This window comes from Alligator mississippiensis, chromosome 11 (assembly GCF_030867095.1).
Source record: "Alligator mississippiensis isolate rAllMis1 chromosome 11, rAllMis1, whole genome shotgun sequence".
Taxonomy (NCBI): domain Eukaryota; kingdom Metazoa; phylum Chordata; order Crocodylia; family Alligatoridae; genus Alligator; species Alligator mississippiensis.
The window spans coordinates 56,410,139-56,427,468 of NC_081834.1; the positions used below are offsets into that span (position 1 = coordinate 56,410,139).

The following is a 17,330-nucleotide window of genomic DNA, read 5'->3' on the forward strand; positions in this document are numbered from 1 at the left end:
ACAAAAGGAAGTTCTTTGTCATCCAGCATGTCATTCAAGGGTTGGACTCATTGCCACTAGACACGGTGGATGCTGAGAACTTAGCCAGATTCAAAAAGGGAGTGCATACATTCTTGGAGGAAAGGGGCATCAGTAGCTATTGAGTGCAGGAGTGAGGGGCACGGCCTCTGAATCCGAACTTCGTAGCCCTTATATGTTGAAGACTGCAAATGAGAGGGGAACAAAAGAAAAAACCCTGGTCACACCCAGCTTACTCTCCCTTTCAGCGTCCACTTTCTGCCATGGTGTGACAGGAGACTAAGCAAGATTGACCTGTGGCTTGACCCAGTAAATGGCAAGTCTTATGTTCTTACATTCCCTTACATGCTGTTTCCGCATTTTGAGAAGGCAAGAAAATTCAAGGAGACGCGGGTAGAAAATGCAACGCTTTTATTCACCATGTTAAAGGAAACAGCTAAAAAAGAAAAAAAAAATCAACAAAAATCTATATATTAGTTTAAAAAATTTGTCTTTTTATCTCTACTCTCCAAATATGTACAGATCCCATTTCCAAATAATAATAACAATAACAACAATAATAATATTAATAATACAAAAGCTACTGAGATCAGCAAGGGAGGGGGAAAAATGGAGAAAAATTTCGACAGTGTTGTGTGAGAAGAGGGAGGGAATTTAAACAAGGAGACAAAACACAGACACGTCCAAGCCACTGAACCTATGTCACAGCCACTAATATTTACTCCCTGGAAACAAAACGAGAAGACAGTGGGGGTTTTTTTCAAGGGAACCCAAGGGAATTAAGCACCAAAAGCTCAAGCTATTTGAATGAGTGCTGCATTCCCCTAGGCCTCCTTTAAGAAGCTCCAGCTTGAGAGTTTTAAAAGCAATGGGTGATCTTACAGTGTTAAGGCCCCTGATTAGCAAAAAAGCTCTTTATGGGGTGTCCCTGATATACCGTATCTTTTCACATACCACATGTCCCCAATAAGATAGACACCTCTTTTTTGGGAAGGCAGAATGAAAAATACAAGATTTTTTTTTTCCAGAGTTAAGGCCACATACAGCAGGGATAGAGCATTAACTTCTGCTCATTTGCCCTCCTTTTTCTGTTCAGGCCAAAGGTCTGGTCTTAATCCTTTCAATGCTAAACTGTCAGCAGCTCAACCAAAAGCTGAAACTCTAGTTGTTACTGAACATTGCACTCCATGTGCAGATTTAAAATGTTGCAAAAAAGCTTCAAAACAGGGCTGTGAAATAGGGAAAGAGAGACCGTAGGATCTACATTGCAAATTCTTCAGTACTCTGGGTTAGTGGAACATCAAGACCATTAAAAAGGAAAGAGAGTTGTTAACACCCATGGAGTGAAGAGCAATTCATAGATTCCAGTGAGCTATCAAGTCAATCAACTCCCTTAACACTGCTTGAATAGAAATGCCACGGCTGCTATTCTGGGCAGAAGGATCAACTTTCCCACTTAAGATATGCACCCCCATTTTGAAAGTTTCATTTGAAAGGGGGGGAGGAGTGTGTGGTATACAAATATATACAGTACTCCAAAAATGTGTTTGCATTGGTACACCAGTGAAAAATCTCCTCTCCTTCCCAACAGCAACCAGACAGGATCTATAGCCCTGTCTCATGGGGGAAGAGGGAATTTGATGACGAAGGGGATGGGCCGGATTTCTCTGCTGGAGTCTTCAAAGTACCATAAGAGCCAGCACTGGTATCATGTGAGTTGGAGGTCTCTGGATCAGCCCCATGGGGCCATTGAAGCTGAGTCGTGGCTCCCAGCCTCCAGCGTTGCAGTCAGTAGTGTCTCCCATATATCCAGTGTTTGGCGATGCCTCACAGCACCGCAACTACCCAGTGTTAGCCCAGTCTGAGGGAACATCACATGAGGCAGGGACCTGACCCCCACCCCTCCAACCCATCACAGTCCTTTGAGGGTGGGGAGTGAAGCAGCGGGGTGGTGGAGGTCAGCCCCTCTGGGAGTAGAGAAAGGAAAGGAAACACCCTTGAGCAGGGAAGGGCAAAAGAAAGGGAATGGGTGAAAGAGGGATGATAGGAGATGGGGAAGTGGGTGGAGAACAAGACATAAGACAGATGGGGAATGGAAGAACTGAGGAGAGATGGAGACAGAAAGCAATAGAGGGACAAGTGTGCATGAGGTGGTGGAGTGTATGGTCAGAAGATAGATAGATAGATAGATAGATAGATAGATAGATAGATAGATAGATAGATAGATAGCGTAGAGTGTATGAGCAGAAGGGAGGTAGATAGATAGACAAAGTATGAGGGACTATATATAGACAGACAGACAGCTGTGAGTATAAGGAAGACAGACAGATAGAGAGACAGCTGTATATGAGGGAGACAGACATGGATGGGAGTAAGGAAGATGGATAGACAGCTGTAAATGAGGAAGACAGACAGATGGGTGTAGAAGATAAATGAGTGTAGAAGCTAAATAGAAAGACAAGGAAGGCACGGGTAGATGGATGTTGGAGGGGACTAAATGACTTCTGAAGGTCCCTTCACCCTACTTCGCTATGATTCTATGAGAAAAGATATAGATAGGACAGACATACAGTGTCTGAGGAATACAGATACATAGATGGGTCTGAGGAAGATACAAAGCTGTCTATCTGTCTAAGTGGAAGATGTATGTAGGAAGTAGAAAGTGTGAGGAAGACAGACAGATGGACAAATAGTTGTGTATGAGGAAGACAAATATGTAGAAGTGTGTGAGGCAGATACATAGCTGTCTGCCTATCTTCCCCACATCTAGCCATGCACCTGTCATCCTCATACACATCTGTCTATCTGGCTATATAAGAGAGATACATAAAGGGGTGTGAGGCAGATAGAGACACAGATAGACAGCTGTATATGAGGAAGACAGAAAGGTAGATGCAGTTGGACTAGATGGCCTTTGGAGGTCCCTTCCAAAGAAAGCTCTACTTCTCTATGATTTGATGAGGAAATAGATAGATAGGACAGACAGACAGTTGTATATGAGGAAGACTGATACATAGATTGGTGTGAGGAAGATATACACAGCTGTCCACCTGTCTGTCTGTGAGGAAGACAGACAAAGAGAAGTGTGAGGAAGACAGATAGATGGAAACCTGTGTGTGAGAAAGAGAGATACATAGAGGGGTATGAGTCAGATAAAGACAGACAGACAGCTGTATATGAGAAGATGGGAAGGTAGATGGGTATTGGGGGTTGGACTAGATGACCCTGGGAGGTCCTTTCCAGTCCAGCTTCTCTAAAATGCTATTAGGAAAGAGACAGGAAATATAGACAACTGTATGTCAGGAAGACAGACAAATGGATGGGTATAAGGAAGACAAAGAGATTCAGAGGAGGTAGGCAGAGGAGAAGTGGGACAAGGAATGGGGTGGTAGAGCCTGGGCATCAGGGAGATCCCATGTCCCTAACCCCTCCAGCACCAATATGTCCAGTTCCCAAAGCTGGGCATGGTCTGGCCACCCTCCATCCACCCATCCACCCCTGTAGCTGTGGCCGGAGAGACACCAAGAGGCCTATGCCCAGGACAGCCACCCCAAATCCCTCCCCCCACCCTGGCATAGCCCAGCTCACACCATATTGAGAGCGTCTTCATTCAGGAAGCGGTGGAGATGCTGGAAGAGGGGACGGTCCTTGGCATCCCGAGCCCAGCATCTCAGCATCACTTCATAGAGGGCCAGGGGGCAGGCTGGGGGCCGTGACAGGTAGACCTAGGTTTGGGGGTAAAGACAGATCAGTGTGGGGGGAGGTCTAACCACCTCATGCCCCCTTCTCATTTCTGCTGCCCCTCCAGGAGGGCTAAAGTTTTAATCCTTTCACATCTGCTCAGCCAAAATCTGAAACTCTTGTTGCTGAGGCTGGAGACTGAACTCTGTGATGCCCCCGTACCTGCTCGCCCTGGTCTCTGAAGAACTGCCCGGCATTCTCGATGACCTGCTCATCGGTGAGTTGGCTGTAGGGCTGCTCCTGGCACAGCATGAGCACCTCCCACAGCGTCACCCCAAAGGCCCAGACATCTGAGGCTGTTGTGAACTTCCCCTATGGAGCCATGAAGGGGAGAGGGGCAGGGTGAGTGGGACGGGGTCTTGGGTGGGACGCTGAGTGGGCCCCAGGGCACATTTCCTTTCCCCCCCACCCATTTAGCCACACCCTTACTCCCTAGCCTCCTCCCATCCCCACTGCTTTCACTGAGCCCCTTCCCCTTTGGGATAGCCCCACCCCTTTATTTAGCTCTGCCTGCTCTGGGATAAGACCACTCTTCCCTTTGATCTGCTCCTTCTGGGCTAGACCCACCCTTCTTTTAGTCCCACTTCCTCTGGAATAGCCCTACACTGCCTTTAGCCCTGCCTCCTTGGGGATAAATCCCACTTCCCCTTAGCCTCACCCATTCTGGATTAGCTCCACCCTTCCGTTAACTCCTCCCCTTTTCAAGCAGCCCCATCCCTTTCTTTTAGTCCCACCCCCTCCATTAGCCTCCTCCCTCAATGCTATTCTTGCCCCTTTTGGTGAACCCACTGCTTCCTTTTAGCTCCACAACCTCTCAGCCAGGTCACACCCTCTTGGGTTTTTATACAAGGGATTCTCTCACCACTCCCTGGCTCCACCCTTTCCCTCAGTTGCTGCCTCTCCTGCATATTAGCTCCAACCCTTTCCCCAAGACACATCCTTTCCCCTTTAGCTCCACCCTTCTCTCCCAGGCTATCAATCCAAGGAAGCCCCTTTCATTCCCCCCATCCTCTGGCTCCATCCCCCTCCCTCATGCCCTAGCCCAGGGGTGGCAAAATGTGGTCTGGGGGCTGGATGTGGCCCAGGAAGCCATTCTATCTGGCCCACAGGGCCCCTAAAAAATTTAGAAAATTAACATTAATCTGCCCTGGGCTGCCTGTCATGCGGCCTTCAATGGCTTGGAGAAACTCAGTAAGTGGCCCTCTGCCCAAAATAATTGCCCGCTCCTGCCCTAGCCTGTGGACATTAGCCACGCTCCTCTTCCAAACTCCACCCCTTCTCCCTTTAGCCCCACCCTTCTCCCCAAGCCCTGCCCCCCTGGTCTTACCATAAGGATGCACTCCCAGGCCATCCAGCGGATAGGCAGGACAGCTCGGCCCTGGATGCGGTAGTAGTCACCCGAGTAGAGGTTGCGGCTCATGCCAAAGTCAGCAATCTTGATGGTGAAGCCCTCACCCACCAGGCAGTTGCGTGTGGCCAGGTCCCGGTGCACAAAGTTGAGGGAGGCCAGAAACTTCATGCCTGAGGCAATCTGGGCTGCCACATGGATCAGCGTTGGGTAGCTGGGCCCCAGGGGAGGGAAGGAAGGGGATTAGAGATGGTCCCACAATGCCCTGAGGCAGCTGGGGAGAGGAGAGGCTAGAAATATTTCATAGATTTCATTGAAGTTAGGGTCAGAAGGGACCTCAGCAAATTGTGGAGTCTGACCCCCTGCCCTGGGCAGGAAAGAGTGCACAGGTCAGATGACCCCAGCCAGGTGTCTGTCCAGTCTCCACAATGCACTGTCCAGTCTCACCATGCACTCAAATGTCTCTCACCAGGTACATGAAGTGGTGAGAGGGGGTTAAGGATATTCCCACAATCTCCTGAGGCTGCAGAACACAGGAGGGAAGGGAATGGGTTAGGGATATCGCCACAATGCTCTGGGACAGCTGGGTATAGGAGGAGGCAGAAGGAAGTTGGGGATATTACCACAGTGCAGTGGGGCAGCTGAGCCAAGGAAGGGCAGGAGGTGGTTAGGTATGTTCCCACAATGCCCTGGAGCACCTAAGTAGAGGAGCCCAGCTGGGCCAGGACTCCTGGGTCCCTGCTCCTGCTCCCAGCAATACCTGATAGTGGGGGCATCGCTGGCACTGCCCCCTGTCTTGGCCTCCAGCTCGTGGGCGCTGAGGAACTGGTTGAGGTCACCATTCTCCATGTACTCGGTGATCATGCAGAGGGGGTCGTCCCGCACACACACGCCCAGCAGCCTCACGATGTTGGGGTCCTTCAGCCGTGACATGATCTTCACTTCTTTTAGAAAATCATTCCTGGGGTGGGGGAGAGTGGGAGCCAGGGCTTGTGAGTGCCACTACCCCACTTATGAGGGAACTGCTCCCATGCACTCATGACAAAGCATCCAGCATCCACCCTGAATGAACTCATGAGGCCCACACAAGTAGGACAGTGAATGCTTAAGGACAGCCCTCATCGGTGGCGATGTGTAGGGGGTGTATGGGGGTGCACCTGTACCATCTGAGAGCGCTGGTGCACCCCCTGATTCTCCATGCTCCCTGCTTAGGCGATGGGCAAGGAGGGCAGGTGGGAACGCAGGTGCCCCCCTTGCGAGCGGTGGCTGGGGAGTGCGAGTGCCAGATGTAAGCCATGGCTGCTGCTGGAAGTACCATGGCCACTTCTGGGAGTGCCATGACCGCTTTCAGGAGCAGTATGGCTGCCCACTGGTTGGTAAATTTGGCCACAGGGGGACTCCCCCACCCCCCCAGTTGGCGAGATTGGCTGCAGGGGGGACGCCCCCCACCCCGGGTGCTGACTGGTCATTGGGGGGGGGGAGGGGCACGTGCCCCTCCCACCACCCCCAGACTAAGGTAGCACCAGTTGCCCATGGCCCTCGTGAACTGACAAATGAGCAGCTGTGACTGCACAACAAGCTCCACTGATGAGTTCACGGGGCAACCGATGTGACCACCTGAGGAACTTCCCTTGTGCACTCAAATGGAAGAACTGCAAATGCCTGAATCTCTACTCATGATCTCACATGGAAATGATGCCATGAACTCATGAGAGAATAGTGATGACCATATCAGGATCCCTCTTACCCATGCAACTGAAAGAACTGTGAGTGCTTATGGACGGCCTTTGAGAACTCACACATGAGTAGCTCTGACTCCACAATGAGCTCTGTTGGTGAGCTCATGGAGGAACCATTGTGACCCCATGAGGAATCCCCTTGTACACTCAAATGGAAGAACTGTGAATGTGCACCAGGAACACTGCTGTAAATTTACAAGTGAACAGGGATGACTGTACCAGGATACCTCTTTCTTGTGCAAATACCATCATTTCTCACAAACAACATGCACATTTCCCTCCAAAATCTACATCCCCCCAACACCTTAAATATGAGGTGCATGCATTAAGCAGGGAAACTGATTTTCTGGGATAGAAGCCCCTTGCTTTGATTCTTGCCATACCATGGCTAACTCTGGTAATACCATTCAGGCAGTTGAGGGAGTCCATTGACTTAATGGCCCATTGTTCTTCACTCCAGAGGTATTAACACTGGACTGTCTTACCTTTTTAATGGTCTGAATGTGATACTAAGCAAGCTAAACTTTCTTAAAACAATTTGGCAGTCTACAAGCTCCTCTTGGGCTTTCCTTCTATTCCACAACTTTTTATCTCTTTTCAAAATCCTAGAGACAAATTCTCAGCAGCAGCTAGGCTTTCAGTTTGTGGTTAAGCAGGAAGGGAGGGTGAGGCCACTGAAGATAAGGCTCAGTCCCTACCCTCTGCAGCCAAAGCTCTGGAAAAACCTTTTGTCTTCGCCCTGCCTTGGAAAAATTAGGTGTGTCTTATATCTATGGGGATGTTATATGTGAGATAATAAAGTAGATGAGTTTGTCTCTCTGAAGAAATCTGTTATGTGTTCAGTTGTGACTGTACAAGAAATACCAACGTGAAAGCCCCAGGAACATTTATGACCACACAAGAGTCTCCCTTGCTTGCTTCAATATGAGAATGATGCCTCTGTGAACTCATAAATGAACACAAGAAGCTCTATCAGTAAATACATGAGGGAACCATTATGAAAATATAAGTAATCCTCTGGCTCACACAAGAGGAAGAGTCATCACTGTGTGATGAATCCCCTTGTGGATTCACAAGGGAACCAACATGACTTCACCAGAGACACCATCATGAACTCACGTGAGGGATAGCTGGGATGCCTGGATCTCTCCCTCTTGTACTCACAATACTGACTACACAAGGAACTCCCTCACTAGAGGCCAAACCACAAGCACCCAACATGTGCACTTACAAAGGAACAACCCATGGCTGTGAGGACTCTTGCCCGGTGCAGGAAGATTCCCAGTTGCTGCATGAACTTGTCACATGTATCCAGATGGGGCTAGCCCCTGGGCACACAAGGATCTCGTTCATGTGATGGTTGTGCATCATCAGTACCTGCCTGAGCTTGCGCCCTCATGAAATCACCATCCCCTCTTGTGTGAGGGAAGGTCGCTGGTTGCACTCTCCCAGTGGCATAAGATTATCTGTGTCCACAGAAGCACATCATTCTCGTGCCTTCACAGTGGAGTATAGGCTATAGACATGACCAGAGACTGACAAACCACTCTGATGAGTGCAGACAATGGACGTAACGGAAACCTAAATTATGAATGACGTGCTTAGGCTGATAAATAATCCCTAATCAATAAGCTTGCAGTTCAATTGCAAACAGCAGCTTCCCAGAATGGTGCTTTTCTTAAGGACATGGTCCCCAGGTAATTGGCATTGTCCAGGCCCACAGGAAAACTGGTTCAGTCCAGTTCCCAAAGTCTCAGTGAAACAAGAAATCTGAATAATACCAATCAGAATAGTTATCTAAATAATCTATGCATACTGTATTTACTCAAATCTAAGATGACCCCGAATGTAAGATGACCCCACAATAATTCAATTCTATACATGGTAAATGTATACATTTGTTATAATTTTCCATGTATGGAATCTAATTACTGGAGGGGTCATCTTCAATTTATTCCTCCACCACCACTGCAGGAAAGGGCAGGCTTTGGGGAGGCAGGTGGTATGGAAAGGTCAAGTAGCTTGCCCTGTTTATTCCTGTCCCCCTGCCACCTCTGTCCCCCTGACTGCCCCCTCCATGGTCTGGACCGCCCCCTTCCCCCTCTGCTCCCCCTCCCCTAGCTTCTCTGGTCCTTCTCTCTCCCCTCTCCTCCCCTTTCCTCTAGCTTCTTCTCCCCCCCTACATCCTTGTTTTGTACTGGCACGCTCCATCCCTGTTCTAGTAGGCTGGAGCACTGAGCATGGCCCCAACCCCACTTGTAGCAGCTGTGCAGACTGTGCACCACTGCTATGTGGCAAGCTGGGGCCATGCTTAGTGCCCCAGGCTCTAGTGTGGATGGAGTCTGCCAGTGAGGAACAAGGGTACCGAGGGAAGAGAGGCTGCATGAGCTGAGGGCGGAGAGGTAGGCAGCAGCTGTGTCCGTGACCCCAGTTAGGGGTTGGAGACCAACCCCTATTAGGTGCCTGCCCCCCCTCCCCTCCCCCCCCTGCTCCTATTCAATTCTAAGACAAGGGGCTTTTCTCCTATGTTACATGTGGCGGAGGACACTGTCTTAGAATTGAGTAAATATGGTAAATAATGGGTATAGACAGGAGGAGTATTTAGGAAGACCTCAGCAAATTCAAGGCAACCTGCTGCCAGATTGCATGCCAGCTGCCTTTTCCCTCTTGCATCTCCTCAGCTCCTGTAGTTGAGAATCTGCATTGTGCTGTTGCAGGGGGCTAGACAGGCAGAGACAAGTGCTTATTCTTACACTTTGGGAAGTCATCAATAAAAGGTTGGGTTCTAGACCTTTCTCTTGCCTCTTTATCTGACTTGTCTGGTAGTGATGCCTCAGTGGCTAAGAGGAAATGAATGATCCCTGGAGAATGGAAGTGTATCTTGATTTGGTGTAGAAAAAGGGTAATGAGTAAGGGAACTTTAACTGTCCCTGAATCCTACACTTAAACTTGCAAAGAAGTCCTGATCGTAGGAGGGTTGTAGCCTTGTCTCTCAAAAAACTGAATGGTACTGGGTTTTTGGTAACTGGAGAGCCTGAGTTGGAATAAGCACTTCCCCGTGCAACAGGGCAGGGTGCATTTGTGCGGAGACCAATATTCCCCGTGCGTTCACCATGGCATTCTTTGAGCAGTTTCAACTCTCAGGATCCCAGTATGGTCACCACGGCTCCCTTGTGAGTTCACAACTGTGTTCAGGATCCTAGTAAGGTCATCACTTTCCCCCCGTGAGTTCAAGACAGTGTTCAAGATCCTGGTAGGTCGGGTCACCACAGCTCCTTTGTGAGTTCACAACTATTCAGGATCCTGACAGGGCTACCACAGCTCCTTTGTTAGCACTGTTCATTTGTGAGTTGCCACAACCAGCCCCCCACTAATGCAATGGGGTCTTGCTGGATTCATACAAGAGCCAGCCATGCCTCTCTGCTCTCTAGAGCACCTACCTGGCATTCTTGGTGGCATCAGAGCGCAGGATTTTCACAGCAACCAGCAGAGGGCGTCCCTTGCGCACGTTGAAGGGGAACTCCAAGTTGAGCAGGTCCTGGGGACTCTCCACCTCGCACAAGTGGACCTGGGGTAGGGAGTATAGCAAAAAGCAATGGCCAATTAGCACAGATCTGGGCTGGCCACACCCTAGATGACCAACCTGTGCCCAAGACTGAGTGCAACCTTCCCACTGTATTCTTCAGCCAACAAAGTAGCCCCCACCCTGGCCTTGGGATAGACGAGGGATGGGAAAGAAAGGAGAGAAGGAGAGAGATGGGAAAAGAGTTTGAGGAAGGGAATATGTCAACTCTGGAATGGAAAAAGTAAAGAAAGAATGAAGGCAGTAGAGAGATGGGTAGATAGAGGCATCACAGGAAAGACACAGGGAAATGGGAGGAAGAGATACTGGTCTGAGGAAGAGAGAACAGGGTTTAACAGAAGGTGGAAGAAAGAGGGAGAGATGGAAAGACAGAAGGAAAGAACAAACATAGAAAAGAATGAATGAAAGGGAAGAAACCAGGGAAGGAGAAACCCTGAATGACAGAGTGATGGGAAGATGAATGAAAGAGCCAAAGGAAGGGGGCAAAAGAGAACAAATGAATAGGGGGAAGGGAAGAATCAATGAAAAAAATGAACAAACAAAGAAATGGACAGAAGAAATGTGAGGAACAAAGGATGAAAGTGTCATTGAAAGGATGAGCAGCAGGAGATTGAAAATAGGATGAAAAAAAACCCAAATAGAGTAAAAGAATGATAATTATGGATCATCTCGGTAAGAAAAGAATGAATGAAAATACAAAGGAACAAGTGAAGCAACAATGACTGAGAGAAAAAATGAATGGGCCTAGAAATGAAAATTAAAAATGAATGAATGGAAAAAAGAATGAATGGAAGAGAAGGAAAACCCTGAATAGCTAATAAGTGGCAGATAAGAGTAACTGACTGAAAGATAGAATACATAAATTAATAACAGAAAATATATATATATTTATTCCATCACGTTTTCATTCATTTATTCATGCAGTAATTAATTCACACCTTCTTTATGCTTCAGTTATTCCTCCATTCATTTATTGATGTGTTCTTGTAGTTGTTGTTTTTAACTTTTCATTCATCTGTGTAGCCATTTATTTTTTATTCATTCATTTATTTATTTGTTCATTATGTATTCTTTTATTCAGTCATCTGGGTACTCTACTTTTATTCTTTTATTCATTTGTTTATGTATTCATTTACTTTTTCATTCATGCATTCCTTATCTCATTTGTGTATTCATATATTTATGGTTTTTTGTTCATTTATTCCTTCCTTCATTTATCTATTCTTCCTTTCTACATGTATTTATTCTTGTATTAATTCATTTATGTATTGTTCAATTGACATGTTCTTTCACTGACATGTACATATATATATATATATATATATATATATATATATATGTGTGTGTGTGTGTGTGTGTGTGTGTGTGTGTGTGTGTATGTATGTAAGTGACAGATAAAAGGAACTGAATGAAAGATTGAATACCTAAATTAATAAAAGAAAAAAATATATAAGGTGAATATAAGGTGAACATAGGGAAGGTAGGAATATATGAAAGAAAAAAGAATGGATGCATGAAATGAGTGTACAGATGAAGGAATGGAAAGAAAGAAAAGAATGAGAGAACTAATGGAGAAGCAGTAAAAAGATGAAGGGAAGAATGAACAATTAAAAGGAAAAATTAAAGAGAAATCAATGAGAAGTGAAATGAAGGACTGAACAAAATTGATAATGAATAAATGAAGGGGGGAAATGAAAAACCATAATAAATATATGAGTGAGAAATTAACTGAGAACTAAGTGAAGAACAGACCAGGTACACAAAGGAACATACATTAGACTGTAGACAGGAATAAAGGGCTGAGGGAACCAGGAAAAGGAAGAAATGAATAAACAAAGGAATAAAGAAACTGTTGAAAGAACAAATAAAAAAATAATGAAAGAATGAATGAATGAAGCAATGAACAAAAGAGAATGAAGCAATGAATGAATGTGCAAAATAAGAAAAGAATGAAAGAGCATAAGAATAAAAAAGAAACAAATGGATGAATGAATAAAAGAGTAAATAAAGGAGGTAATGAGAGAACAGATTAGGGACTGAATGAGTGATAAAACTTAGCAAGGCAATGAATAAAAAGGAACAAGTGAACATAAGGATGAGTGAATGAAAGAAAAAAATAAAGAATGAAAGAACAAAAGAATAAAAAATAAACAAGTTAAAAAAGAATAAAAGAATGAAAAAGTGACTAAATAAATGAATGAAAAAATGAATAAAATGTAGGAATGAAATAAATAGCAAAACAAATGAATAAATGAAAAAGCATATTAAAGAGTGAATAAATGGAATTATGAACAAAATGAATGAATGAATGAACAAAAATAGATGAATGAAAAAGCACAGGAAAGAAAGAATGAACAAGTGAGTGAAGGAAAGAAAGAGGAAATTAAGGAGTGAATTAATACAAGAAAGAATGAACAAAAAATGAATGAAAACAAATGAATAAGGATTAATGAAAAAGAATGAATGAAATGAAAGAACGAAAGAGCAAAAGAATGAACAAAAAGGAAAAAATGAAAGAATGAAAGAATGAACTAACAAATGAATGAAAGAAAGTATGGAGTGAATAAATAGAAGGAAGAACATAAAAATAATGAATGAACAAACAACTGAACAAAAGAAGTTATAAATGAAAGAACAAACTAATGAACGAATGACGGAATGAACAACATAATTAACGGAAAAATGAAAGAACAAGAGAACGAATGAACAAATGAGTAAAACAGTGAACTTAGGAATAAGAGAATGAACACATGGACGATTGAAAGAGCAAATTAAGGAGTTAATGAAGGAAATGTACAAAAATATTGAATGAGAAAAGAGAAAAGAAAAAGAGAAAAGAAAATGACAGAACAAATGACTGAACAAACCTGCTAAGAACAAATATACGAATGAATGAGTAAATGAACACAAGAAAGGAACAACCAAGGAATGAAAGGAGGAGAGCACAAACAGAAGAATGAATGAACAACTAAACAAATAGAAAAGAGAAAGAAAAGAGGAAAGAACAAAAATGGAAGGAAAAAAATGAAGGAAAGAAAGCACAGCAAATGGATCTGGATGGATGAAGAAATGTCTGAGCATGTGAAGGAAAAAGACAGGAGAGAGGGGACCAGGGAAGGGCTGGCAGGAGAAGGGTGAGGGGAGTCCATACCTCCCCAAACTGCCCCTCCCCAAGTTTCTCCTTGAAGCGGAGGCGGCCGCGGGGGAACTCAGCCAGGGCCACATCCTTGGCTGCCAGTGCGTCCACAGCCACAGCTGGCACGGCATAGGTGTTCCCTCCTGTCACCCCTTGCAGGTTGATGATGTCAGCTTCGGCATAGTGTGGCACGTTGTTTGGCACTGGGGCCAGGGCTCCCGAAGAGTCTGGTTCCATGTAGTCGCTGCTGCAGGCTGGCAGGGAGGGCAAGGAGACTACATTAGTGGGGACTGCTCTACCCCAGAGTTAGCTGCATCTTGATGTCAGAAAAAAGGAATCCTCTATACTGTATATTTTGCATGGTTTTGTTCCCACAAAAAAAATGGCTGGAAATAGGTGCATTATAAGCCAGAAATATGGTAAAAGCAGTTTCTGCCACTTACAGGGCAAATGTGAAAATACCATACTTTCTGACATACAACACAAACTTTTCCCCTCAAAACACAGCTGCTAGAGATATTGGAGAGGACATTGTATGCTAGGTATGTGGTAAAAGTAGTTCCTGCAACTTACTGGGCAAAAATGAAAATACCATATTTTTCAGACCTACATGCACTTTTCCCCGCAAAAATCAGCAGGAGGAAATTGGAACATGCATTATATGTGAGGCGTACAGTAAGAGCATTTTCTGCCATTTACCGGACAAAAGTGAAAATGCTGTGTTTTTCACATATCCGCACACATTTCTCTGCAAAAAACGAGCAGCAAAAAACTGAAGTGCTCATTATGTGAGGCATATGATAAGAACAGTTTCAGCCACTTACTAGGCAAAAATGAAAATAATATATTTGTTATATGCCCATTCAAATTTACCCCACCTCCCATAAACCAGCTGTAGGAAATCGGAGTGTGCATTATATGCAAAGAATATAGTAACAACAGGTTCTGCCACTTGCTGGGCAACAGTGAATACAAACTGTGCAGTGATTCGCAGGGAGCAGAACAAGGAGCAGACCCAGGTCTCGCTGTTGCTACTTGGCTACTTGCTACAAGTCATTCCACCTTTCTAAAACAAGGTGCAGATTATATTCCAGCATATGTTGTATACAGGAAAATACAGTATAAAGTGTCATCACATCCTCCACGCCCCCATATTGAAGTCAGGGAAGGGATCCCTGTATACACAGAGGCCCCCGCTCCGGAGATGGCTGCATCTCTGCGCTGGCAAAAGACCCCTATATACACAGTAGCCATCCTGAGAGGGTTGCATTTTAACATAATATACCATATTTTCCTGTTTACCACACACCCACCAAATAAGACCCACACTTTGTTTGGGGGAAGACAATTAAGGGAAAAAAATAGTTATGGCCACATAGGGCAGCTCATTCACCTTAGCTTCATAGATTGTAAGGCTGGAAGGGAGCTCAGAAGATCATTGGGTCCAGCTCCCTGCACCAAGCAGGAAAGATAACAGGACAGATAACTGGGGAATAACCTTCCCTTTCCTGCTTAGGCAAAAGTTATAGTTTTAACTTTTTCATGCCTACACTATCAGTAGCTCATAGAGGCTCAAACAAAAACTGAACCTCTAGCTACTGCTGAAGACTAGACTCCATGGGTAGATCTAGGATTTTGAAAAGAGCTAGAAACAGCTTTCAGGGGTGTGAAAGAAGCAAAGAGCGAGTAGCTGCATTACAAATTCTTTAAAGAAAGGCTATCTTGATTAATGGAATGTGAAAATGATTAAATAGGAGAGCAGATCATTAACACCTGTGGAACAAAGAGCAATTAGCAGGATTCAAGTGGATGCTAATGAGCCACAAAGTGAATTGATTCCCTTAGCATTGCCTGAATAGAAATGCCACTGCTGCTATCCTGGGCAGAAAATCACCTTCCCCACTTAAGACGTACACATCAATTTGGGAACGCTAATTTCTTGGGTAAATGGAACCTGTGGCATGTGAGGAACTATGGTAATCCCGTACCCTGGTCCCGCCCATCAGCCAAAGCAAGACGCATTATGGGAGCGAGACAGGAAGGAAGCTGTGAGCCGGGGTCAGTTTGGAAGAGACAGGAAAAGCCAGAGTGGCAGAGGATGCCCCCTGGAAGGCAAGAGGGGGGCAGGAGATGCTGCCCAGCCCTGCATCCCAAGCAGGGCTCTCCTTACCATCAGTGTTGATTGGCTTAGCCGCCTCGGACAGCGGGCGAGCGAGCCCTCCCATTGGCTGGGCGTATGTGGCCAGGAAGAGCCGATAGGCCGGGTTGTTGAGCAGCAGAGCTGTCGGGAGAAGGGTGGGGGGTGGGAAGGGAGGGGGAAGGGAGAGACAAACGGATGGATGAGAACAGACAGACGGACACAAGAGGGCCGGGGTACGGGGAGGGGGCTAGCAGGACACGTCTCTCCCCTGGAAAACCCAAGAGACAGGGGGAGGGGGACAGGGATGTTCCTGACACACAAGGATGATGGTGGGAAGCCCTCCTCAGTTAGATGGGACCCAGGTGTCTGGGCTTCCAAACCCATTCACCCCCTGCTGTAACCCGCCACACTCTATGCCCTTTCCAGAGCTAAGAGACAACTTGGGAGTCCTGGCCCCCAGGCCTGTCTGCCATAATCCATCAGACCTTACTACCCCCCTAGAGCTGGGAGAGAACCCGGGCATCCTGGTCCCCAGCCCCCACCAGACCTTATTCCCCTAAATTGAGAAGAGAACTCAGGATTCCTGGCTCACAAATCCCATCCCCCTTGCTTTTACCCACCACGCTCCATTCCCTTCCCAGAGCTGAGGTCAGAACCCAGGCGCCCAGGCTCCCACCACCCCGACTACTCTAACCAAGCAGAGCCCGCCCCTTCCCAGAACCAGGAAGGCATTGCTCACTCTGGTGTGGGATGAGCACACAGGATGGAATGCAGGGGAGGGGCAAACACAGCGGGTTGGGGGAAGGGCTCCAACTGGTGGCCGAGTAGGTGGGGTGACCGGGCCGGGGGCTGGGACCTTCCACCTCCCTGCCCATCCCACACTTCTTCCCAACTTTACTGCTTGGTATTGTCTTTCTCTGCCTCTTCTTTTCTCCACCTCAGCTCATATCCCTTAATCTCTTTCCCTCCCATCCTTTTGCCCTCTACTCTGTATCCTGGCCTCTTTTCTTCTACCCCAAGCCCTTTCCCCACTTCTACCCATATGTCTTTCCCCAGTTCCTGTCTCTCTCCAGCTCTGCTTATTCCTCCTTCTCTCCATCCACCCACCCATTTTTCTACTGCCCTATTCATCTTCTTGCTTAGCCATTCATCCTTCTAACCATACTCTCTCCATCCATCCATCCCCTTCATCCAGCCATCCATCCAGCCATTATTTCTTTGCCTATCAATATACATCCATGCATTTGACACTCCGTGCTTCCATCTGTCCAGCCATTTGCCTGTTTGCCTATCTATCCCTTTGTTTCCTTGTCATGTGTCTGCCTATCAGTATAACTACATGACATTACCTGCAGAACCTATCATGCTGTCCATCCATCCATCCTCCACGACCCTTTCATTCATCTATCCAACCATCGCTCCATCCATCCATCCATGAGTTCATTCATCTATTAATTTACCTATTAGTATATCTGTCTTTATATCCATCCGTCTGTTTGTCCATTCATTCTCCACGTGCCTCCTTCATCCATCCATCCATCCATCCATCCATCCATCCATCCATCCATCCATCCATCCATCCATCCATCCATCCATCCATCCATCCATCCACTTTTCTCCAGCAA

The 17,330-nt window shown here is 46.2% G+C and overlaps 1 protein-coding gene across 6 annotated transcripts in view; it reads right to left on the reverse strand.

The window, feature by feature from the left end:
* The window catches only part of DDR1 (discoidin domain receptor tyrosine kinase 1), a 47,570-nt gene that overhangs the window by 5,742 nt on the left and 24,498 nt on the right, over positions 1-17,330 (reverse strand). For 5 of the 6 annotated variants that reach the window (XR_009455730.1, XM_059715141.1, XM_059715139.1 and 2 more), the window contains 7 exons: positions 15,736-15,846; positions 13,581-13,819; positions 10,287-10,414; positions 5,868-6,068; positions 5,087-5,321; positions 3,922-4,071; positions 3,607-3,743 (listed from right to left, as the gene is read on the reverse strand). Coding sequence is in view for 5 of the 6 variants with exons in the window: in XM_059715141.1 (XP_059571124.1) it covers positions 3,607-3,743; positions 3,922-4,071; positions 5,087-5,321; positions 5,868-6,068; positions 10,287-10,414; positions 13,581-13,819; positions 15,736-15,846 (1,201 nt within the window). In the remaining variant the exon portion in view is untranslated. The remainder of the gene's footprint in view (positions 1-3,606; positions 3,744-3,921; positions 4,072-5,086; positions 5,322-5,867; positions 6,069-10,286; positions 10,415-13,580; positions 13,820-15,735; positions 15,847-17,330) is intronic. The other variant, XM_059715143.1, reaches the window with a different exon arrangement.